A 25,929-nucleotide genomic window follows, 5' to 3' on the forward strand; every position below is an offset into this window, starting at 1 on the left:
GTCTTCTTATTTTAGATACTATGATAAAGTGAATGAAGTTTCTGTGGACAGCTTCATTATATTTTTGTGTGCACATCCAGCCTCTTTTATGTAAGTTACACTGCACGAGGTAACTGCTCTGTCCTTCAGTGAAAAGCAACGACATAGCTGACTTTAGCAACAGCCAACAGGAAACAAAAGTATGACTACAATGGCTATGATATAACTCTGTGGTTGAACTGCAATCTATTTCTTGATCTTAGTATTGTACAACAGTAAATGTGTATTTAGAAAGACTCACCCAATGACACTGTAAATTTATTTATCACTACAAACTGTAAGTTTAGGCCATCATCTGGTCTGTCCATTTTTTAACAGCTAGATATCCATCCTCATTTACTTAAAAAAAAAAAAAAAAGACAACAGTGCATTCAAAGCATTTTTAATTCACCTTGTCAAAGAAAGATATTTAAAAAGTCATTAGCAGTAAGTTGTTGTGAGGTTGTAGATGCTGCTTTTGATTCCACAATAAACTGATTTTAAAAACACTGCAGTTGCACCACTTAACATAGTAGCTTACACTGAACAGGACAATAACAACCAGAACACAGGAGTTCATCAACAGAACAACCAACAAGTCACAAAGAAATCTACATTGGATGATTCAGATAAAGACACTTACTCAACATAAAACATTTTTTATAAAATAACATAAGAAACTACTGAGGCAACAGTCAAATGTCTTAGCACAAGGGCACAAGTGGGGGCCTAACTAGAAGAGCATGTTATATAGTAAGCAGGGTAACCAGTTCTACAGATGTGCTTCATTTCACAGAAGTGCAATCAAATTATGATTAGTCTGGTGAATGATGCAAAACAGAGGACACTGGCATAGATGGCATCTATATTCAGCATCTGAAACTCTAATACACATCAGTAAGACACGAAGAATAATTTCTGTTTTAAGCATCACCTGGCACACAGTGCCACAGAGAAAGCATATACACATACTATCACGTGCACATACACATGCCGCTATACATGCTCATTCTTTCTCTCTCACTCATTCACAGTCATGGTTCAGCTGTCATTTAGTCCAAGAGGTGAATAATGCTGGTTGCATCCATATTTCTTTCCTTTATTTAGTTTAACTAAAGTAAAGTGAATATACCAGTGTGCACTCTAAATGAAAAGATGACTGGAGTGTGAAAACAGCTACAATGGTAACATTGGTCATTACATGATAAATAAAAAAGCAAATTCCTCGTCTGATGAACTGAAAAGGACTGACATGTGACCAAATGGATGTTACTGTTATGAATACAAAATACAGCGAACTTGTCTCCAAATTGTACTCTAGCCTGTCTCCAAAGTCACTTTGATGGTTCATATTTGATTCCAATAATGTGACTTTCAAAATCAGACCTGGGTCAAATGGCATTTGCATATTTGGGAAATTATTCTGTCTTTAGTAGCTTGATGGCTGGAATTTGTCACATAGGATAATAAAGACTACATAGTGGGTTAGACAAGTGGGTCAATTTAAAGTTGGTTTATTTTTGGGATTGACAACCTCACTCAAAACTGTTATGATGCACTCATCTTCACCCATATAATATGCTGTGTAACCTGAAAGACATGAGAATAATTAGTAGCAAACACTTTTCCCCCCAGATCTGGCCAAATTTAATGTATGTCTGGTCTTCATGACTAGTTGTTCACATATTGGGAAAAAGAAAAAAACATCTCCTTGAGCAAGGAAACACAACTTTTTACATGTATGAGCTCAAAAGCAACACAAACCAACAGAGATAAATCATAAGAAAGGTATTTTTTACATTTTGTTTGTAATACTCAGACTTAGAGATAACTCAAGGGGGGGAAAAAATCAAGGTCTACATCAAGCTGGAAGAACAACTCAAGTTAGAAAATGAGCTTAAAACACTTGCTGGGTTAGCAGGAACACTTCACAGTCCCTTGAGGTGGTTAAGGCTGCATGTGGGTTTTTTGTATCCCTCACTGCATGCAGCCCCTCTTCACCCTGCTGACACAGACCCTCTAGCTTGGTTTCTCTCCACCTGCCTTTCTCTCAGCTATGAAGGCTGAAGCAGGCTAACAGGCTGAGCCCTCAGAGAGATGTGGAAATGCCAACTGTGGCCCTCATTGCAGCTGCCTTCAGTTCATGGCCGTTCACACTGTCCCTCTTCTCTAGCTCACTCTATCATAGTCTCAAATTTGAATCCTGCTGGTGTAGTAAACACACACTAACTGGGTGCAGAGGCACATGGCTGGACCAGACATCTGGCAAATCATAACACTTTATTCTTATCTCTTCTTTCCTCTCCACCAGTCCAGCCTTCCTGAGACTTAAGAAGTCTCCCTCTCTCTGTGGGGAAAGCTTTCTGATCTTAACACACATACACACGTCACTGTATCATGAGAGGGGGAAAATCTCATTGAAGCCACTCTGATCTCACTTTAATTTTGCTTGTACTGAACAAGAGGTGGTTCCTCCCTCCCTTTCTATGTTCTTCCCTCTCTCCATTTTTCCTTCGTCCTCTGCTTAAGTGTGTCTTCTCCTCTCCTGGCTGAGTGGCGAGCAGGTTTCAGCAGTTGAGTTCCCTGTATTTCAGCCTAGCCTGCTTCAGCCTACTTTGGCCCAGCTGAGGAAAGCAGGGATGTCTCGGACTGGAACATTTCGGGTCAAAGCTTTGACTCGCAGGTTACGGTCATCTGTAAGGAGAACGACCTCCCTCCGCAACCGCACTGGCCCACCTGTATGTGGAGGGGAGCCCAAAAGGAGTTAGAGATAACTCACCATAGCAAATTTATGTGTTTCAAAATTAACAAAATCTCTGACAGGTATCACTTGCTTGACATTATATGCTATGTATGTGCTTGTGTTTTTGTGTGAGTGTGTGCATGTTAAGAGACAGAGTGGATGGGTAGCCTACTCATTTGCTACGTACTTCTGTGATCAGGCATGAAGTCCTTTGCCTTGTCTTTGCAGTAGTGGAGACAACAGGACAGAATCACATCATCATTGTTGCCCTGAGGATGAACAGAAGACAGGAAATCAAATCCAATACAGAGGAAGAGATCACCCTACAAAATTCTCTGTACTATAAAATATGTGATATTGGCAATTGTAATAGACATATTGTACGGCAGAAAAATGATCAAACAACCACAAGAACAACAAAGTCATTACTGTGAATATAACTGAAATGTACAATTTTCAAGTTTCCCACTCTGTCAAATGTAAAATTCAAACGTAAAAATTTCATTTTTAACATACTTCAGATTCAGAAGTCTTATCAAATATTACTATCCTGTTTACAACATGAAACATGAATACAATGGAAAATGTATACATATTACATATTCTAGTTACTGATTTTTTAAATTGAGGTTGACAAAATTCTGTAATTTGCCACAAGAATTTATGAAATTTCCTGATTTTCCCTGCCTTGAGTAGACTTCAGAATTCCATGACTGTTCTGAAATGCCATGATCAACGAGAACACTGGAATTTCTCCAAACTGTAACTGGCCCTTGTTATTTTCAACTCAAAGGAAGTGTTGCTTTAACAACAGACAAAATGTTTTTTTTTTTTTTTCATTTTGCTTTGTAATTTAAAGTACCTGCTGACATATTTGTGCCTCACAACTCTCTGACTAACTCCCAGCTGATCTAAATGGTTACAAAAAACACATTAAAGAGAGGAGTAGGCCAATGACAGAGCAGAGGTAAAAATAAGAAGCTTATCACTGAGTGAGAACTTTGAGTGTTATTTTTTGACATTTCTGCTTTATTTGACAGTCACAGGACAGAGAGGTGACGACATGCAGCAAACGGCCTGAGATCCAATTTGAACCCAGGACAGTGCGATCAGGACTCAGGTTTAACAAGTGGTACATGCTCTTACCTGTTGAGCTACTGGGGCGCCCCACTTTGAGTGTTTCTTTACTTCGCTCACCTGTTGTCCAGAAGTGTCCTCACTGCGGAAAGCAATGGACTCAAGCTGATTTCCTCTGCTGGTCAGGGCTCTGAGGCACGGTTCCCTGTCCTCAAACCCTTTCTCCAGGAATGCCACCGCCAGTCGAGCCTTCTCCTGCACGGCCCGTATGTGGGCCATGCTAATGTTGTAGCTGCCACGATTGTTGCTGCCACACACACTTGACTGCAGTCCTCCACCTACTCCAGCAAAGGTGTCCTGGCCCTTAGCCAAACCGTCCAACTCTGTGATCACTGGGAGAGAAGACACACATCGGTATACACTCTCAACAGAGCATTAACAGTACAGATCCTTTCACCACATACCCTTTTTCTTTGCCTCAGTCTCACCTATAAGTGGAACCACTAGTATGTATGTGCCACACTGGAGGAGTTTCTTCAGCCCATCCAGGTGATCAATGAACCCATTGGTGTCAGGAACCAAGAAGAGAGGGCGCACCTCCAGCTCCAATACACCACCTGTCTGCAGCACCGCCTGGTACAAACACAAACACAAACACACAAACACAAACACACACACAAACACACACACACAAACACACACACACACAAACACACACACAAACACACACACACACACACACACACACACACACACAAAGAGCAGTAAATCACGCTGGGTGTGTGTGTAATAGGAATCTATTTTTAGTAGTGAAATTTAATCTTGCCAAAACAACATGTTGTGACTGTTTACATCTGCCTCATCTTGAATTATATCTACTATCTTTAGACTCAGTTAGGGCCATGACCAAAGAAAACAGCCTACAACTACTTTAAATTTTACCAATAAGTGCTTTTGTCATTCACCAGACTGTTTCAGCACTATCCCCTGGGGGTTGTTCTGGTTTAAAATAATTTTGGCGGTGCACCTTTCTGAAAGGCCAGGATGTAACTTCATGTAAAAGAAACTTCAACAATGAAACACTCAACGTTGTTATTTAAGAATATAGGTCTGCATGATTGGGATGTCATTTAGAGTTAAACCCATTTATTGCTGTTTATGTCTAATTCACATTTCACCCAATAATGTATGTCATACTTAATTAGATTATTCACTTGTATTTAAGTCATTTTCAAAAATATAAAAACTTAACAATGTCAAACTTGACTTGAAATTAACTGCTGGCCTGGCTGACCAAAATGAGGACATGGACTTTTTTTCATAACACTGATGGGCAAAAGTTACATTTTCATTTTCTGAAGTTAGCCACATTCACTTTCTGTCTCTATTGCCAGAAAACTGAATAAAAGTAAGAATTATGACTGTTCAATTCTTACTACTAGTAAGAGACTAGTAACCTTGTTTGTTTTTTCTTAATTCTGAAACAACTGGGACGAGAATTTATTTCTTGGTTCAGTTGCAATTTTTAATTCTTCACAGCTTTTCAAAAAATCCAGATGTGGTGTATATCTGTTCACAATGTACATAGTGTGTCAACCAATATAAAAACAAACAAACAAATAAAAAACAAACAAACAAACAAAAAAATCTCAATTCTGTTGACCATTTTAGGATTGAAAATGAACACTTATCAATGTCAATCTGTACACCTGAATTATTATAAAAATTAACTGAAAACCAGCAGAGAGGGCACCAAGCTCTTGAAAGTCATGATGGCATCTAATCACTTTCTAATCTTTGTGATAGTGCTGAATGGGAGATTTCAAGCCCTGATTTAGATGACTGATCGAATCAGAAAAGGGGATTGCTGTCTAGTGATTGGTCACATGCAAGATTTAAACACCAGCTAATCTGCCTGTCTCTCTCTCTCTCTCCGTCTCTCTCCATTTTCAACAATGGAAGCCATTCCCTATGTGTGTTAGCTCAGACATGTGTGATTTGTACTTGAGGGAGCCATCTAGATTGGGACATAACAGATGTCTTTGAATTAATTTTGCATACATCAAGTGAGGGTAGACATAAATATAAGTGGTTATGTGCTGGAACCCTGATATGTATGTATAATAGCTGTCTTACCTGTATTTTGTCTCTGCGGCGCTGTTGCTGGGCCAGTTTGTTGGCAAGTGCGTGGCGTCGTGCCCTCAGCTCTTTGATATGATTCTCACTGTCCACTTCCTCCTCACCGTCCACCTCTCCCTCTGATGCGGAGAGAGAGGACTCTGCCTCCACTATAACATCATCACCCTGCCAATCACACACAGATGGAGCTGAGACACATTGCCAACAATTTTGCTTCTGCTGCTTTTAATTCCGCAGGCTCTGCTGAATTGCAATGGTTTAATTTTAGCATTTACATCATTTTGTGTTGCTGAAAGCTGGGTAGAGAGAAGTGCTGGGAAAGATGAAAAGGAATGAAAGGAGTTAAGTGAAGGGTAGGATGGGTTACACAGAGAAGAAGAGAAAGACAGTCTCACCTCTTTATCTGTCTGAGAATCCTGTCTGCTTCTTCCATCTATGGAGTGGCTGGGTGGAGGAGAGGTTGCCATGGAGATGTATTTTCCTCCTTTGAAGGCCAACAGAGGCTCTTCCTGTCCACACAAAGCCTCCAGGAAGTACTTCAGCACTCTCACCCTCTTACAATCTGCTGCTATAGCCTGAGGAAAGAAAATTTGTGTATGTGTGTGTGTGTGTGTGTGTGTGTGTGTGTGTGTGTGGATGAAGATTTGGGGGACAGAGAATGCAAGAGAAACCAGGTCCATTAGTTCTGTGACAGTATTCCAACAGTAGTGGCATGTTTAAGAAACAGAGCTGTTGTAAATGCTTTATCCAGTGAGGGTCCTAGCAAAAGAATTAGGGATGCACCGATCCGATATTTGTATCGGTATCGGTCCCGATATTAAAGAAAATTCTAGATCGGGTATCGGTGACAATGGACCCGATACGGCCCATTCCCATTCCATATGGCCCGGTATGGAATGTCTCACGGAATTTCTTGCGGAGCGGTACTGGGCCGCGGACCGGGGGTTGGGGGCCGCTGCTATAGAGCACGCTGAGTTCGTTGAACTGAATAAACAAAAAGAAAGGCCGTATGAAGCAGCTAACTTGGAAGGAGATGAATGAAAGAGGAGAAAATTTTCCACCTAATAGTGTGCAGGCAACAAAAATCACTGAGAGGATACTGAACTTCATTGTTATGGATGGATAACCGCGGTGGTTGTTGGAGACGAGGGATTCCGGCTGCTAATTAACCACAGACTCACAGCCGAGAGAGCAGAAATGCTTGCTTTCCTAAGCAAGAACCTGCTAGTGATGCTTGAGCCTGAGCTTGAGAAGCTTGAGAAATCTGCTGGAGCAGGTCACTGACACTGAGTGGTAGGCTATGTGTGTGAAAAAACATGACAAGTTGGGACTACCTCTGATTATTATTATTATTTTTTTTTTTTTACCAAGCTTAGTCAACTTATTGTTTTATTCAGCTGCTTTTGTAATGGATGTTTAATTCCTATTTGCACCAATCCACTGTAAAGAGCTGATTGCTGTTTATTTTGAATGTCTACCAACCAAGCTAGTGAAGCTGTTGTTGTTGTTGTTTTTTTCTCAATTTCAGCTCCTTTATTATTTATTTTACATTGGGTGTTATATTCCAAATTGCACTGACTGAACCAGTAGAGGTTTTGTTATATTTTTTACATGTTTGACCAAGCTTGTGAAGCTATTGGTTTATTTAAGATTGCTGTACTGGTGCATAGTTATTAAATAAATAAGTAATTCAGAACTGTTATATCTGTTTATTTGTTTAAAAAAAAAAAAAAAAGAAAAAAATGTTTAAGTCAGTCTGATGATGCCTTGCACAAAAGAATGATCCCAGTCTTTTCTACACATTGAGACATACCGTTTGTTGGGTAATTCAGTGTTGTTTTTCTGTATCTGTATCGGATCGGTATCGGCTGATACTAAACCTCAGTTATCGGTATCTGCACCGATCCACTTTTTTCAGAAGCGAAAAAAGTGGATCGGTGCATCCCTAAAAAGAATCATTTAAGAAAACTATTAGAAGTAGGGCTGTCCTGATTAATCGACTTAATCGATTATGTCGGTGACGTAAATACGTCAACACATACAACATACCGTCAAGTTGTAGTCGATTACACAATTTACGCAAACAGATAGATAGATTAATGGGAGAAAAATATTTGTGTAGCTTTGGCTGCGTTATGATGCACTTTTGTGTTATTGTGTTTCATATGCTCTATCTTTTAGCAAGATGCATTATTAAATGTTGTTTTAATGTTAGGAACTCTTTGAAGAAAAGAGAGATCCAAATAAAAACAGATCCAAATGAAACAAACAAACAAACATGTTGACTGTCCTCTTACCATGTCAGTGTGTCTGTCTATGTAGCAGGGCTCTAATGGTGCAGCCAGCAGGGGTACAAAGCCAGCGAGCAGCCTGTCCTCCTCAAGGAGCAGCAGACTCAACTCCTCGTCTCCCTCGCCTTCATCTGTGTCTGCTTTGTACAGCACCGCCTCCTTGTGGTCCACAGTCGCCAGCACATTACACAGGTCAGCCAGGCACTGCCAAATGTCAGGGCTGCAACTGGGGGCAAAGATCAGCCATGTTTGACAGAGAGTAGTATTTTTAAAAAAGTGCCTATAGTTTGTTTGTGTCTGCGTGGTTGTATAGCTACCCGAGAATGCACAGTGGACAGCAGCAGAGGTCATGATTGGGGCCTATGGCAAGTAAATGTACTCACTCAATACTGAATGGTGGAGGGTTCCACTGGTCTGGGTGTCCCAACATCCAGTCAGACCAGACCTTTATGCTTGGAAGCAATTCCTTAAGGTCCAATGGGAAGGCAGAGACCTTCACCATGCCCTCCAGCTCCTCTTTATCCCCTTCCTCTCCATCTTCCATGTGGACTGGATCTGCGAGAGAAGGCCAAAGTTTTGATACTAAAAAAACTACTAAAAAGCAAAAATATTGTGTAAGTTTGTAAGATCAATAGCCACATTTTCACTTTGGTACTTTACAAGAGGTTTTTTGAAGTGAAACCGCCAAATCAAGCCAAGTCCATTCTTTCCAGCCAGTGCTGTCGGTGGCACGTGATTCCATGAAGTTATTTTCCGAAGTTACGCGAGAACATCACAAATAAGGCGAGTGCAACACAGATCAGAATTATAGCCCTGCTTAACTTTTGACCAATGCCAACAAGGTCACACTCGGTCGCATAGTGCCTTTATTTTATTTTTTTATTTTATTTTTACACAGAGGCCAATAAAATAACCTGACTCGGGGGTTAAATGGTACACTCGGTCGGGAACCGGAACCCAGAAATTATTTTTGTCTGGCCTCATGTTTAAGCTGACTTTAAATCAACAGTACCTGGATTGGATATGAGTGCAGGGCCACATCATTAATAAATGCTGCTTGCCAAAATGCGTGTGAAGCTTACTGTGTGTACCTGCAGGCGTCTCTCTGAGCAGCTCTGTGCAGCGCTGCACCAGCAATGCGAACATGGCCAGGCCTAGGGCAGTGGTCTGCTCCAGCAGGACAGAGCGCTCCTCTCCCTCCCCATCTGACAAAAACAAGGAACTGAAATAATGCTTCCACAATACTTATGCCTGATTGTACCAATACTACCACTTAAATGAGTGTAGCCCAGGTATTTGCATTCATTTTGTACTTGTGCTCAATCTGGATAGTCAAAATAAGCCCTAACAAGAGAGCATATGGCCTCATACAACACACTGAAACATGAGCTTTCACAATAAAGAGAAAACTAGAGTACAAAGAGATGGGATGGTCTCAAAGTGCTATTAGCACACCCAGAATAAATATGCTTGCATTTGTATGATTACTTAAATTGCTTGTGTCATATTTAGGGGTGTATGTAGGGGTGAAACATCAGAAGTTTAAAAAAAAAAATGTGTTGTGTTAATCATGATGACAATGACGCGTGTGTTTTTCTGCATGTGTTACCTCTGCTGTGGGCATTGTGTATGGTGAACATGTTGATGGTCATTATCTGCAGCATGCGAGTGCTGCCCAGAGGGGAGGGGCTGTGTTGGAGTAGTGCCCTGAACTCCTGCAAGACACGGCTCGCTACTGCAGGGAAGGTCTCCATACTGTATAAATACCACACACATACACAGTTTAAAACTGCATTTACCCTGAAACTCTTTCACTCCAAGAACTGAGCAGCTAGAATACAGGAAACAACCACTCACCCCACTTTAGTGAAGAGCTTTCCATGTGCATGCAGAAAACTGAGAATGAACCTCTTATTTAGCTAGAGGGGAACAAATGAAGAGTAGAGGAAACAGAAAGAAAAGGATGATTAATATTAGGGAAACAATTCTTTTTTTTTTTTGGGCTAAAAACCCTACACCACAAAACATGACCACAAAATGTCAGTGACAAAGCACAAGGAAAGATTTGGATGTGGAAACACAATTTCAAAGCACCTGGCAATTTGTACGGCATAACAATATAAGTAGGAGGAAAATGGACTACACGGTATTGAAGCTGGCCAAGAGGATACAACTACAGATGCCACCAAACAGCCACTTACATCAGGATGCAATGACAACTGATGGACGGAGAGAGAGTGCATTGGAGAGAGACAAAACAGATGGATTTGTTAAAAAGAGAGAGAGAGAGAGAGAGAGAGAGAGAGAGAGAGAGAGAGAAAGCAGGTGACACAAAGCTTCTACACTTCATTTTACTAATGTATTCACTGGAAGTGTTAATGAGTCAAACAGCTGGTTAGATTTAATGCATTTCAAGCAAACATTATGGGAAATAAACTGAATCGTTAATTAAAGGAAAATAGTGAGCTTTCACTATAAGATTTGTGCCTGAAAAACCTGAAATCCTGAGAAAAAAAAAAAAAAAAAAATCAAACTCCTGAAAGCAGTAAGCAGTTTACTCTGTAAGGCTCAGTACTGAATAAATAAGTCTGAGAGCTCTGAGACTGCACTGATTTTGTCACAAGGACACCTATAAGAGCTTTCAGAATAGCTGATGCAAACAGTTAAAAGTTAGGCTACTTACACATACACATATAAAAACACGACTAATCACTAATAGCCAACACTGGGACAGTGTTTCTCATTTATACAGGAGGTACATTATGAGCATATTTCCATGGACAAACCATGATTATGGGTAAGCATGAATCACAGTGTCTTGCCCGGTAAGAAGGGTGAGCCACAGAGCTATCACTTAAAACAGAGAAACATGTGAGTAACAAGATAAAGAGAAACCTGCATTAAGAGAAACTTGCATTATCAACTCAGGAATGGATATTCATGCATTTTTATTACTTATGTTGTTTGTATCATGTTTTGTTTTGTTTATTTACTGGTATTTACTGCTATGTTCTTAAATTCAGGAAGCACATGCTTACATCTGATAGTGTTTTTTTTCAATGTGGAGGCACACTTGAATAGTTTGCATCCAATGAAATCCATGTATGGTTAGACACATGCTCAAGTTTTGTTTTGTTTATTTACTGGTATTTACTGCTATGTTCTTAAATTCAGGAAGCACATGCTTACATCTGATAGTGTTTTTTTTTCAATGTGGAGGCACACTTGAATAGTTTGCATCCAATGAAATCCATGTATGGTTAGACACATGCTCAAGTAGGAAAAAGGCAGAGCAACTGAAAGGACATGGTGAATCATCGAAGCAGAGGGGGAAAAAAGACATAAAGGGGACAACAACAAAATATAAAAGGGAGCAAAAAAAAACCCAAAACAAAACAGATCCTTGAAAATAATAGAAGAAATGAAAGCTGAGGAAATGCTAAATAATAAAAGAGCAAAAAGAAAAGGGTAACTCTACAAAACTGTGTGGGAGATGTTAACTCAAGGTCATGTGTGCTACTCCTCTGAGTGTTTCTTAGAGTTCCTTGAAACCTTTTCAGAGACTGCACATGATCAAACATGTGCAATTAAACACACAGACAGACCAGAAGTTTAGAGTGCGTCCATTAGGCTGGGATCACACAGTATGAGTTTTTCTCCTGCCAAAGACAAGGCAGAGCTATTGCCATTGCTATTAACAAGGAGAGCAAGAGTTCAAAGGACACAAGGAGTTTCATGTTATTCTGGATATCATGTTACTGTCTTAGCTAACCTGAAATAAAAAGGGGATACTGTTGTTAGAGTTAGAGATAACGTTGTTTGGTCTAGAAGACAAGGACGAGGAGTCCATTCCACACCAAGCATACAGTTTAACTTGTGGTCTAACGTATAGTGTAATGAACAATGTTCAGACATTTGAGCCCAGAATGCAAAGTCACACACTGCATGCTTGCAGCAATCAAACCATTAAAATGACTGAAAAAACTCAAATGCACATTCAAAAGTAGTGCTGGGTATCGTTTCAGATTTCAAGAATCGATTCGATTCCGATTCACAAGATTCAGAATCGATTATCACGATTCGATCCGATTCGATTCAATTCGATCTGATATTGCCGATCCGATTCGATCCGATATTGATTTGGTTAGTTTTATTAAAAAGCATTTTGAGCTGTTACTGAGTTACATGCCTGTCTAGTTATGCAAGACATTAATACTATTATTATATTGTGTCATTTGACAACAGATTAATATAGGTATTGATAATTAAAATGGCTGTAAGACTGGTAAAAAAGGCTAGGACCACCTTTTGTTGCCCAGACTTGGTATGTTGTGTTAGTGTATGTTTATGAGTTGTAGAACATAATAAATGATCTTGCAGGAGTAGATGGTTACCAGTAAGCGTGAGTCAAATAATTTAACAATATGTTAAATTATTATTTGTTTTAAAAATGTAAATTACTTATCAAACAGAGCTAACAATTCAGCTACCAATGAATGAGCTGCAGTATGCATGTGATAACATGGTTTGAAAAATAAGCCGAAGTGATACCTCTTCTCTGAATAGACAAGCTAAGCCAGTGTGCTGCTGTTAGCCAGTGAAAATAGCACAGAGTGGGAACTCTTCACTTTGTACGCAATCTATGTCAGTGCGCTGCGGTAGCCTGGAGAGTTTCTCTGCGTTTTGGACTCGTGCGGTGCCGGTGCAGGTGTTGGAATGTTTTTCTTGGTGGTGCAGGTGCAGGTGAAACCACTGGAGCGGTTGTGCCACCCAGATTTGCTTCCCTCCATGTAATTTTCCCTAGACATACGTTCATATTCCACACAAAAACAGCATTTATATATATATATTAAAAGATCGATCTTTCGGCGCACAGATCGATCCATGGGAATTTAGATGAAGATCGATTCAAAATCGGAGGATCGATCTTTTCAACACAGCTCTATTCAAAAGCCCATTCTATGTGATCACAGCCTTAATGACACTTAGCATATGAACCACAAGAAGAACACTCTATATACTGTATGCGTGTGTGATCTCACATCGCTGGCGCTGAGACTGCATAGCTCCCCATCTTGTTCAGAGTCCCTGCTGGACTCACTGCCTCCTCTGTGTGAAGAAGGGGTTGTCGCCTGTCCACTGGGGCGAATCCAAATCTCCACCCGTGCCCCGTCCTCCCCTCTTCCTCTTCCTCTTACTGCTGGACCCCTGGAGCCTCCCTCAGACTCCTGCCTCCTCCTTCGCTCCAGCTGGTCAGCCTGCAGGAAGACAATTTTTAAACAAGATGAAAGAAAGTTTGTAAACAAGAAAAAAGAGTTTGTCAACCGGAACGTAGCTGCTTAACATCCCAGCAAAATCTGCATGATAAACATAATAAGCTATGCTAATTAATATGAATCAACCAATTTTTTTGTCACTATACTAGTCGTCATATAGAACATTATTAATATGAACTTCCTATCTTTAAGGAGTTATAGCAGTTTCAAAAATAGTTTTTTCCTCATTACTGTGCAAATTTATGCAGAAAAGTGCTCAAAAATCTAACAAGTTCATCTATTGTATATGGGGAAAGACAACCATTTTTTGTTAGCAGGGAGTATAAGGACTTGATAGGTACTGAAACAATTTTAATTGGTGTATTATTGATAAAGTTAACCTCACCTGACCACAGCACAACAAGGAAACAAAGGTGGAAGCTGAAATAGTTAGTGAGAGAGCAAGAGATGTTTAGATAAATGTTTATTGCTGAAATACAGCTTCTAAAAGATAGTGAAGTAAAATGATAAGTGTTTGTTCATTTTATGGTTGTTCAAAAATGTCTTTGTACTCTCCCCTTAGTTTTCATAGGCTTCCTTTTAGAAATGAGAACAAGCTTAAGTTTTGGGCAACTGTTCAACTTGTTCACCTCCACCAATACACTTACACCATTTACATGAATGACTACTGCCAGCCTAATAAGAAAAAAAAACATCTGTGCCAAGAGTGGGGAGACACAGTGGATAATGTCATGATCAACTAGAAGTTACTACACTGTGAGTTATTACACTATTGACACAAAAAAGGCTTTGCAGTGTACTTTGTCATATGATAAAATTGTCTTTACAAAATGAATGGCATTTTCTGACACTTATTAAGAAAGGCTGAGATTGTTTGTGTCAGAAACAAGCCCTCCTCATGGTTGTTCCTCTGAGGCTGTAACTGACCTAATAGATTAGATTGGAGCTTGTAAGCTTGGTAAGCAGCAAATAGTTTTTTAATACTCTAATTCAAAAAGATTTTGGCCCCTATCAGCCCATTACACTCCTAACTAACAAAAGCTAGCGCCTGGAATAAAATCAGTGAAGTTATCATGCAACTATTATTTATACAGGTGTAATGGCATAGCGCATTGTTAACTGCAAAATTGGTTATCATTACAGTGGAGCACTGAGCATGATCACATGAACAGCTGGGGTTTATTGGTCTTGCTCAAGTATACTTTAATGTTTGTTGCTGAAGGAGAGGAGAGTGCATCACCTCAGCCAAGCCACTGACAACAAAACTGTAGTACGTATATTTAAAGCCGCTGAATATACTCTCCAGTCAAAAAACATTTGATAACATACTTGTATTAAACCTCTCAGGTTCCAACAAATAATTACTTTGATGTGTTCCCTGACATTACTGCTAACACATGTAAGGGCTCATTTTTTTAGGTTTGTACTTCCAACCACAGCTGCGACTGCCCTCATGTAGCTGCTAATGACATAACAAATGGGCTAATTTCACTACTAGGCTACAGCTTGAGATTTATCTTATTTATTTTGGGCAGAGAACAGTTTACATGTAGATGCATGAAAAGGATTGGGTATACTTAGTTTACCCATACTGATACTATTATCGATACTACTTATTAATACAGATAATACAGATAATAGTTACTAGTACTCTTCTCAATACTTGACACCACTAATATGATGGAGAGTCACTGAGGTAATGAACCTATGTAATGTTTGGTTACTCTTCAACAGACATTGCTACCATGAAGGCATTTGTAATTTCAGACATTTTTCTTTTCAAAAACATGCCATGCATGTACCACTACCAAAGTTATCATGTTCATAGCTTGAGAATTTGGCCTGGTGGGGGCACTAGAGTAAATGTCATGGGTCACCAAAACCAGTCAGTATTATTGAACTGCAGGCGAGGAAACTGCCAAAATCCACAGTTGAAGGCCAGTTTTGGATTGAGAGAATTTTACACTGGTGCTTTAAAACTGGTTACTGACCACTACTGAAAGCTCAGACTCATACGTACCCACAGTCTTGCAGAGTTTTCCCTGACTTATAATTTCTTAGGCGCACCGCCTAGACGTGCGCCCCACCGCCCCACCGCCTAAGACCTAAAATTGGCCAGGGAAAACCCTGGTCTTGTTTCTGGGTTCACGTTAGATTGCTTGTACAAAATTCAAAGTTAAGATGAAAAAATGTGAGTTTTGGGTGGAAATGAGGGACACACTTCACTCTCAAATCTGTCTTGTTGGATTACTTGGGATTATTTTGACTTTGACCTCCAATTTGAAAATGTGGTAAAGCTGCACACTTACAAGTACACAGCTGTTTTGACTGACCTTTTTCTGATGCAGCGACAAAGGTACTTGTGCAGATGATCTGAAATTGGTATGTTTATCTCCAGAATGCATGGTTTCAGAGACAGTTTGAATGAAGTTCAAGAGCCAAAGGGGTGAAGTGGGAGGGGAAGAGCACTGGTTTTAGTAGAGGAGTGGGCAGAGCTATATTCAGAGTAGGGCTGGGGCGATGCGTAAATACGCTGATGCAAAAAATGCATGTCCACCCAAAACACAAAAAATGGCTGCAGCGTGTAGCAACAGCAGCGTGAGTGACTCCCGTGACTCCTCAGATCTTGAACAATCAAGGAAATCACGTACTCGTTTGTGGGGCACCGGTTTGCGCTGAGCTGAGCGAAACGCAGTGCAAGGCTGGTGCCACCCAAGTTGAAAATTTTTTAACTTGGGCGCAGCGCCCTGTGATGTCACCTCGGTGCATCCAATAGGTGAGAATAGTGGAATCTGAAAAAAATCTGGCAGATTTTGGCAGAACGGCAAAACAACAATGGAGGAACGCATCACTGTGGCTGTCTCTGTGCGAAGAGCTGTGGGACACCAGACTACTTTCCTACCGTGATCTCATTAAAAAGCCCAATAATGGAGAGAGATATCCAACAATTTGGGAATACCAGGTGTGTTTAAAAACTGGCAGAGATATATGATGCTTTTGCTTTCCACAATAGGCGAGATTTTTTTCTTTTTTTCTGCACTACGCCCTACTCTGCACACATGTGCACGCTGCTCTGCGTCTGTCCGCGCCAAACCGCGCACTATATGAAATCCCCTTAAAGTATGGGAATGCATTATTATGCACTACTTAATTTTTCTTGAATTTTACTTTGGAATTTGGAGATTTTAAGAGCAAGGGTTGTATTAGAAAAAAAGTCAGATAAAATTTGAAATGTTAAGAAATTAATGTTTTTTTTTATTGATATACATAAAATAGCATGTGTAAATTTCTATATCCTCCTGAAACCCAGCCTATTCAATTATGTCCTCTGTAGAGGACATCAATTGATCGTCTATATCCTTTTACTCATTTGAGTTACCCTATCAAGTCCTGGTGTACTGTACAGAGGACACCCAGGCCTTTCCAATGATATCTTATGTGATAAGGTGGGATGAGGGGAACACCCACTTTCTATTGAGCCAAAATGGCAGCTGCAGAAAAACACACGAAACAGGAAGTCAAATATTGTTTAGCTATTGGTTTTTACTTATGAAAATTAGATATTTTCTTGTTAATGGCACTGATTGTCTGTAATTGATTATCTGTGGTTATTTGATTGTTTTTTTATTTAAATTTATAATTATCTATTTTTTACAGTAAAATCCACTACAGTGGACGTAAAATCTAAAATAAAAATATTTTTGTGAAATTCTAAATTGTGAGTTGTTGTTTTAACTCTAAATAGACAAGAAATCACAAAAAAAGTTCAATTGGAAGACACATTTTTTCCTCGGGTCTCAGGAGGATATTAATAAAATAATGGGAAAATAATTGCTAATTGAAAAAATAATTGTTTAGGTCAGGGGTTCTCAAACTTTTTTGGCCCACGGACCCCCTGGAGGGGTCAAAATTTTCCGGGGACCCCTTAACACTTGCAACACCGATAAGCATAATACTTATAACCACATTTGTACTCTTAGCTAGTTGATTAGCAGCATTAGCGCATAGCCTCATCCAAGGGCATAGGTTTGATTTTGACATTGGTGGGGACATAAAAGCGCTGCAAAGCGGCGCCCTGAAAGTTGATGTTTTTTGCATTTATGACTGCAATTTCACGTCATGTAGAGCTGATCAAATAAACAAGCAAACGATCATAATCAGAAAAAATAAAAATTAGTAAGGGATTGACATTAATGTTTATACTGCATATCTGAATATCTATACTGACTACAAGTATTTAATAATTCTGTAATGTTGTCAGTTAAAGGCAACTAAAGAAAGACAAGCAGGCAATTTAACTGAGTTCTTGTCTTTAGTGCAACTGTACATCATACTGTACATCAACAACACCGTACAGAAACATAAATAAAATAAATGTTTAACACTAAATACCTAAATACAAACAGATTAGCGTCCATTGCCTTGCTCTTATTTGAAAAAAAAAAAAAAAAAATCTCTGTTGTTGAGGCTCTACAGTTCTATAAGCTTGACATTTTAAATCGTGGTTAGTAAAAATGGATAATTCCTGCTTCCCTAGAGACAACAGGCCAGTGTGCCTGATAAAAGCTCTCATGTCAAAGAAGCATGCTGAACTATTGTTCTAACTGCCACCTGACGAAATAAACAGTGAAGAAAACAGTCCGTGTGCGTAGCTGCTGGCCAACCAGCCAAACAAACTCCGCTGTGCTCGTCCTCCGGCGATTTTTACAACCACATGGAGTGATAGCGGGGACGGCCAATCACACATTAGCAAGAAACGGCAGAGCCGACCGATGAGCGATATTAGGTTAGAGGCGGAGGCTGACTGTTAACCCTTTCTGTACCAGAAGCATTGACTAGACACTGACAGACAGAGGCGCCTTGAGTGTTTGTTGTTGCTGTTATTTGTTAAGCCGTGCGAGCGGCTGTGAGGTGTCATACCAGATTGCCTGATGTGTAATCACATAAGTAAGCTCCCCAAATCAATCATGGGAGACACATAAAAACGAACACAGTGTTTATTTCACAGTTTAACACCCCTCCCCCAAAAAACGTTTTAAAAAAATTAACAACAATAAAAAAATACATTTCCGTGAATTTTTTCGCTGACCCCCTTGCTGACCCCTGGGGGTCCGCGGACCCCACTTTGAGAACCGTGGGTTTAGGTAATCAAAAAATTAATCGTTAGATTAATCGATTAATCGAAAAAATAATCGCTACATCAGTCGTTTAAAAAATAATCTTTTTCTCAGCCCTAATTCAGAGAGACAAAAGTGGTGAAGTGGTGGCATCTTGCATTGGTTTATATGATTAGCGGTACAAAAATCTCCAGGAAGCACAGGTTAGTTTCATGACTGTTAATAATTTCTGAGATCGCTTAGCGCCTGTTTATGGGTAAGGATCTAGGACTGATGTAAATAATTTCCCTGCTTCAGAGTCATTTTCAGCTTTGCCTAAAGATGCTGGCCTAAAACTCTGGCGCTTCTACACACCCTACAACTTGAGGCATCTCAAACCATCAGGGATCTGTCTTCCATGATTCCGTGAATTCCATGATTGGAATCTACAAAATGTAAAAACACGAACCACTATGCTCCTGCTAGATAAGGTCATTACGGATGATAAAGGAAATGCATAATAAATCTGTGAATGAATTAAAAGAAATATTAGATGCAGAATTAAATATTCGTAGCTGTAGGGTTAGTACAGGAGCTTGCTGGGATTTCAAGTCTAACCAACCAGAAACCGGTACCTAATTAGCATCTTTTTTGCAATAACAAACCCCACATATGGATATTGGCACGCATATGATAGCACAAATACTAGAAATGCTTGAAAAACTTTAAACAAAACAACTGAAGTGAAAAAGCTGCTAGAGTACTGGTCGACTGTCACTGGAAATTACTAGGGTTACCCTCTAAAAGTCGATGAGTCAAATCACTGACCTCCCCAGTTTTTTTTTTTTTTTGTTACTGCAATATTACAATAAAACAAAACACATTCTCCTAAAAACACACTGGGAATACATTGCAAAAGGGAATGGAAAAATATTAAGATTTTATATTTTGTTAGAACTAGTAGATGCGCAGTTGAGGACAGTGCTGAGGCCACTCTGTCAGTGCAAAATTAAGACATACTTTCAGTACCAAACAAAACTTGATGCCACCCACTGAGCTGGTGGTGCAAAATTGAGGACCGCTATCGAATGCTGATGGAAGCAGCAAAATGGATACTGTGCACCGTTGGAGACGGATGGGCTAAAATTTGATTCATCACATTGAAAGGCTGACTCTCAGTAGACTTGGGTGACTCAGGTACAGCCCTAGAAATTAGATGTGTAACTAGAAAGAACTTGTCTTATCATCTAGCTGCTTCTTTGCTTATTATGTCTCTGACCAATGTCTTCCTCAATGACGCAAATATTTGTGTCTCACCTTGCGTTTAGTTTCCTCAAACAGACTCATCAGGCTCTCCTTTGCAGTCAGGATGGGGTTGGAGGCCGCCAAGCTGCGCATATAATAATACACTGCATCCAACTTCCGCTTCTGAAAATGAGAAAGGCAGGGAGGGAGTAAGGGGAGAGGTGGAGATAAATTATGAATAGAAGCAAACTGAGGGCAAGTGAGAACAGGAAATTACTCATGTTTTTTTGCAGCATACCAGGACATGCAAGGGAAAATTCAATCACAGGTACAAAAAAATGTATGCGTGTAGTGTACACCTGGCAACCTAAACCCCACAATCCAATAATACTTGCTCCAAATTTCCTCAACTAAATAACACAGTCATCTTCAGACCCTTAACCCAAAAGGCACTTACTGTATAGACTGCCAGCAGGGCCAACTGATTATATGGTCGCCCATTTTTAGGGGCAATCTGCACGGCTTTTAGGTACCAGCTAAAGAAAAGAGGGAACAGATGCAGTAGTCATCTGAAAGAGCTCAGTATGCAGACATCTGAAAAACATTTACGGAGCTAACTTTTTTCTAAGAAAATATAAAATGGATATAAATGAAAATCTGCCACTAAAGGCTTTCATAATCATACCCTACCTGCGGGCTTTGCCATAGTTAGCAGAGTCACTGGCCTGTTCTCGGTAACGGGCTATGTCTCCCTGACAAATCATACAACGCTGAGCACTGATGAGTGCATACTTAACCTGAGCAACACACAAACACAAGAAAAATGTTAAAAAGTTCAACACATACACACTTTGTTCACAGATACTGTTAAAGAACATCTAAGTTGTGTTTATTTTGTCAGCAGCAATGTTTCTATAAATATACGAGTCAGATCATCCTCTTACTTAACAGCCAAGTTTTAAGATGAGTAAGTTTTGTACTGCAATTATTGATCTCACTGATAAACAGATTTTCAGGAAATTTTCAGCTAGAAATCAGGTTGTCTAGGCATCACAGCATAATTAATCAAGTCATTAGTAAAACCAGTGATTATAGAGGAGTTTAATTAATTAATATCTCTTCAGTGATGACAAAGTTGGAGATTTTTCAATACCTACAATCTTTGAACACACATTTCACACATACATACACATGCAGCACACTGAAATACCGTTTTGCGTAATGGGCGAGCCCTAATAGCCATGCCGTCCATGTAGTCCTCCAGTTTAAACTGGAACACTGACTGTAGCTTGTGAAGTAGAGCATCAAAGAATATTGCTCCCTGAAAAGCGTAGACACAGAAAACAGACAACTCAAGTTACAGTCAAGCAAGAAAGAAATGTAATTTAACCACTCAAAATTAGCCATCATGGATGTTGGCACATATGCATGTTGATACTCTAGGCTGCCTTTTGTGTTTGAGTTCGGCTTTTTGGTCAATACGTGTTTGTGCACAGTATCAGTAACCTCTGCTCACAATAGGGATATCACGAGAACCGGTACTTCAGTACCAAGCTGACACCATTAATGCAAAAGTACGGTACCCGTTTTAATATGGCACCATATATAGCGGATGTATTTAGATTTAGTATTTATTTAGATTCAGCATTCAGCAGGCTGTAACATATTCTTCCTGAACTCATGGGGGCAGTATACATATGATTTACGCTTATTCAAGTGTGCCTCGAAGAAGAGACAAATACACATGAAAGATCGAGCGGCAGCTCAGCCTCGGCTTGGCCAATAGAAACAGCAAGAGTTGTCTATGGAAGGATTTTGCATTAAAGGCAGATGCTTGGGGGATAGTAATAAATTCACAAAACAAAATATGCAAATGGTGCCACTGAAGTTTCCCGTTAAATAGTTGTTTCTTTTTCTAATTATGCATAAGTCTACTTATTATTTCCATATTTTTGTCATGCCTCTGCTGGATACTGCAATTGAAATTCTGTGCAACGTAAAAAGTTGTTATTCGAGCACAGCTGACTTCTTTTTGTTTTGAACACTTGAAGCCTTGAATACTTGAATGTTCAACAGATTTTAATAAAGGAGTATATGTTGAAATAAATGGGATTTTTTCTTTTCTTTTTTTTTTACCATGGTATCAAAATAGGTATTCCGTGATTGTCATCACGGAACTTCACTGGTATTGACTACTGAATTTCTGGTATCGTGACAACCCTAGCTCACATACCCATAATATTTTATGAACTTCAACCGCGCATTTGTCATTTGAACTTTAAGGGTCTGTCAAATGAAGAAGATGATCAAATGCACTCAGTGAACTGACTTACCTATTACACCAGCTGTATTGTTATTTAAATTGTATATTGCTTATGAGGTAACTTTGACCGCCAACTGCCACAAAAAAGTTAAAGCTGTCAGATATTTCCAGGATTTCTTATTTTCCCCAATAATCCTTAGAAAATGTATAGTCATACATAATTTATCCTCATGCAGATATTGTAATTATTGATTCCTAAAAGTTAAATCCCCTTGTCATTTACTGTACCCCCATCCAAATGAAAAACTACAGCATAAGAGTACCCATGGGCTTGGTATAGATTCTGGTGGTATGTTCTCCTAAAACCTGAATAAAACAATATTGGAAGTGTTGCTTTAAGGAAAGTAAAAATATATTTTTCCTGTAATGATGAATAAATTATCACTTTCTTTTTTCTTCGTATTTTATATGGGCTTAATAATGTGTTTCGCATAGAAGCATACACACTCCTTCAATCTGCCACTCGTATGATTCCCTCATTGTTTGGTGAAATGTAGTCACCATCTTAGTTGCCCACCCGTTCTTTACCTCATCAAGCAGTATGAGCAACATGTTCCTGATGCGTGGGGTGTTGTCATTGTTTGGGTCTTTGAGTAGCTGGCGGAAGCGCTCTATGACTTGGTAGAAGACGTTCTTCCAAAGGGCTTGGTCTAAGTTCTGAGAGTCTGAGAACTCAATATCTGTCAAGATGACCTGTTCATACAGTGTCAAAAGGTCCGCTCTGAAACACATAAAGGGATAACATGACAGTGATTTTTCAATAGTCCTACAGATGTTGAATAAGATAAAAGAGAGCTATTGAAAATTACTTTTGACTTCAACCTGTCCATCTCTTCCTTCATCAAGTTTCCTCACCCTACTCACCCCCTCCTAGGCCTTTTCTCTCATTCCTCACCTGAGCTGGGCCATGCGATCCAGTCCATCAGCACTCAGTCTGTCTCTGGAGAGTAGATTACTGAGCTGGAGCTCCTGTGCATCTGCAGCCCTCAGCAGCCTCCCCAGCTCCCCTCTGGCCTGTTGCTCCATCTCTTCCGGGGTCAAACTGCCTCCTGTCCCCGGCTGAGGGTAGCCTGTTCCTCTGTAAGCCCCACAGAACTGTGTCATACCAGCACCCGGGTACATGCCATTAGAGGGAGCCATTTGGTAGGGTCCCATATGATAAGGAAATGGATAACGCTGGTTCGTAGTGGCACTGGGGTTATGCGGGTTGCTGGTAGGCATGGCATAGCAGTAGGGGTTGTCAGAGTTTTGAAACTTGTAGTAGGCCATGGCGGCAGCATGTTGCTGCTGGGTTGAGAAGTGCTCACCCTGGTGGACAGGAGGACTTCCAGCAATCTCATCATCTGTGTCTAAAAAGTGAAGTTGTCCATATCCACCGCCTGTCTGCAGGTACATGGGCTGTTGAAGAGGTGAATGCTGTGAGGACTGCATGCGGGTGAGAGCGGGTTTCTGGTCAGGGTTGTTTGGATCCCAGAGTCGTCTCACTCCGCCTCCCCTACCTCCCCTCCCCCTGCCAGCTGCTCCCCCCCTAACTCCACCAAATAGAAGCCTCGGCCCAAGCTCTGGTGAATTAGAGAGGTCGGTGTGGGCCGGAAGCACCAAGATACCTCTACCTCTACCACGAGAACCCAAGCCCTGCTTCCGATGCTTAGCATCCTCTCCAGGTGCTGAGGAGGTACTTGACTGTTTTTCTACAGACAACCGCAGGATTCCCCGTCCTCCACCTTTGTGTCCTCTCTGTTTGTTCCTTTCTTCCCTCTGCCTCTCTGTGCTTTGGTCATCTTCTTCATCTCTCCTCATGTCCTCTACAACATCACTCATCTCACTCCCTTCCAGTGATTCTGTAGATGACTCTCCATTGGTAGTCAAGCTATGTAACTGACTCCCTCGTCCTCCATGAGCCCTCCCCACTGTCTTTTCCCTTTGCCTGGACTCCAAACAAGGCCACTTGCCTCTCTCCCCATCCGTCCCCAGGCCAGGACCATCCAAGCTGGTCACACTGCTGGCTGAACTACTGCTGTATGTGCGGTTTCGCGAGTGTCGAATGTCTGATTTGGAGTAGCGTTTTGAGGTCGGAGTTGTGATGTTTGCATTTGATTTGTTCCTCTCAATTCCCTCTACTGCCCTCTCTCTATTTCTGTCTGTCTCAGCATTTTTATCTGCATCTCGGGGCTGGTTGTTGTTATTGTTCTCTCTCCGGCTCTCTCTTACTCTGTGCTTCTCTCTTCCTTTGCTTTGCTGTGTGTTGTCTCCTGTCTTAGCCAGTGGTTTCTCTCTATCTGATTCCGGCGCTCTCCTTTCTCTTTCTTTCTCAGCAGTGCCCCGGTCACTCTTCCCTCCTCCACCTCCTTCGGCTCTTCCTCTTCTAGAGTCTTGATTCACCTCCTTTTCCTTCTCCCCTCCTCTTCTCCTGCGGTTTCCCCTTTCCCGCTTCTTCTCTGTCTTTTCTCCTTCTACTTTTATTCCTCCACCTCCTTGCTTTCCCTCATCAGTTGCTTTCCATTTCTTGCCACCCTCCTCTTCACCCTCTTTCCCAACACCACGTACGGTTACATCTTCTTTCACACTCAGCTTTTTTATTTTACTGGAGAGTTTCTCCACTCCGGCCTCAGAGGGTAATGGAGTATTTTCCAAATTTCTCCTTCCCTGCTTTCTGTTTTTCTCAAAAACTTTATCTGATTTAACTTTTTCCTCATTTCCTTTTGCCTCTCTCTCTTTCTCTCCCTGCTTCACTATGGATGAATTTTTATTTCCCTCCCTTTCCTCCATCTTCCTCTGGGATTCTTGCTCATGTCTCTTACAGGGAGGTTTATCTTGCTCTTTACCTGCTCCACATTCCTTCCCCTGGATGCCCCTCCTGCTCCCAGGTTGATAGAACTCTTGGTCTGGTTTTCGTGTTTTCCGAGTCAGCTTAAGAACCCCAGAAGGCTCCTGGTGTTCTCTGTCATTTTCAACATATTGTTTTTCTTGACCTTCTTCTGCTTTTCCCTTTTGGCAGTTCTGGCTGTTAATGCCATCACCTCTGACTCTGTCTTGATCCTCTCTGTCCATCCCACCATCTGTGCATCCTTGTCTCTCTGAAACTTTACCAGTGTTGTTATCACACCGCGATGATGGAGTGTGCTCATCTGAATTCGAGGCCAGGGAAATGGTGCTTCCACCATGAGCAAGTGTAGCATTTTCTACCTCCTCGCTGTCATGGTGACGGTGCCCATGTCCGGCCATCGGCTGATAGCGCTGCAGATCAGGACGTTTTGCTTCACGCTTCCTCTGCTGCCGGTGTCTATGACAGTCCTGTTGCCCCTCTGCCAAGATGGAAAAATGGCAGAGAAAAAATTTGATGTTTAAAGTGAAAGACAAAAATGAAATGTTAGTCATCAAGTCACTGAAAAAAAACAAAACAAAACAAAACAAAACAGAAATTAAGAGAAAGAACAACAATGAAAGCTTATTAAAAGGACAAAATATTTCCCCAAAGAAAGAGTCAACATGCACACTAGGTGTAGGAAAAAAATTGATTCACTTATCACTTATCAAGTATCATATGAAACTAGACAACCTACAGAATCTGTTGGTACCAAGCATTTTATGCTAGTCTGTTCATAAGGGGATAGGCTATCAACATGGGGACTAAATATTACTCCAAAGTCCAAGGTTTGGTGAGGGAAAAACTGGTATTTTCAAGGGTGTCCTTTTACCTCATGATATCTGAATAAAATGG

The 25,929-nt window shown here is 40.5% G+C and overlaps 1 protein-coding gene across 4 annotated transcripts in view; it reads right to left on the reverse strand.

Annotated features, from left to right (window-relative positions):
- Window positions 1-360: 360 nt before the first annotated feature.
- smg6 (SMG6 nonsense mediated mRNA decay factor) overlaps window positions 361-25,929 on the reverse strand; it is a 26,895-nt gene continuing 1,326 nt past the window's right edge. The window contains exons 2-20 of one of the 4 annotated variants that reach the window (XM_030068318.1): window positions 23,104-25,513; window positions 22,737-22,929; window positions 21,096-21,206; window positions 20,576-20,682; window positions 20,343-20,421; window positions 19,958-20,068; window positions 13,311-13,526; window positions 10,470-10,487; window positions 10,126-10,187; window positions 9,878-10,023; window positions 9,360-9,473; window positions 8,652-8,823; window positions 8,275-8,494; window positions 6,373-6,552; window positions 5,975-6,142; window positions 4,327-4,471; window positions 3,959-4,230; window positions 2,949-3,030; window positions 361-2,754 (exon numbers count right to left, since the gene is read on the reverse strand). In XM_030068318.1, the coding sequence (XP_029924178.1) occupies window positions 2,624-2,754; window positions 2,949-3,030; window positions 3,959-4,230; window positions 4,327-4,471; window positions 5,975-6,142; window positions 6,373-6,552; window positions 8,275-8,494; window positions 8,652-8,823; window positions 9,360-9,473; window positions 9,878-10,023; window positions 10,126-10,187; window positions 10,470-10,487; window positions 13,311-13,526; window positions 19,958-20,068; window positions 20,343-20,421; window positions 20,576-20,682; window positions 21,096-21,206; window positions 22,737-22,929; window positions 23,104-25,513 (4,937 nt within the window). In that variant the 3' untranslated portion in view covers window positions 361-2,623. Of the gene's footprint in view, window positions 2,755-2,948; window positions 3,031-3,958; window positions 4,231-4,326; window positions 4,472-5,974; window positions 6,143-6,372; window positions 6,553-8,274; window positions 8,495-8,651; window positions 8,824-9,350; window positions 9,474-9,877; window positions 10,024-10,125; window positions 10,188-10,469; window positions 10,488-13,310; window positions 13,527-19,957; window positions 20,069-20,342; window positions 20,422-20,575; window positions 20,683-21,095; window positions 21,207-22,736; window positions 22,930-23,103; window positions 25,514-25,929 lie in introns of all 4 variants that reach the window. The other 3 variants (XM_030068317.1, XM_030068320.1, XM_030068319.1) reach the window with 3 other exon arrangements.

Source organism: Myripristis murdjan, chromosome 14 (genome assembly GCF_902150065.1).
Source record: "Myripristis murdjan chromosome 14, fMyrMur1.1, whole genome shotgun sequence".
Classification (NCBI taxonomy): Eukaryota; Metazoa; Chordata; class Actinopteri; order Holocentriformes; family Holocentridae; genus Myripristis; species Myripristis murdjan.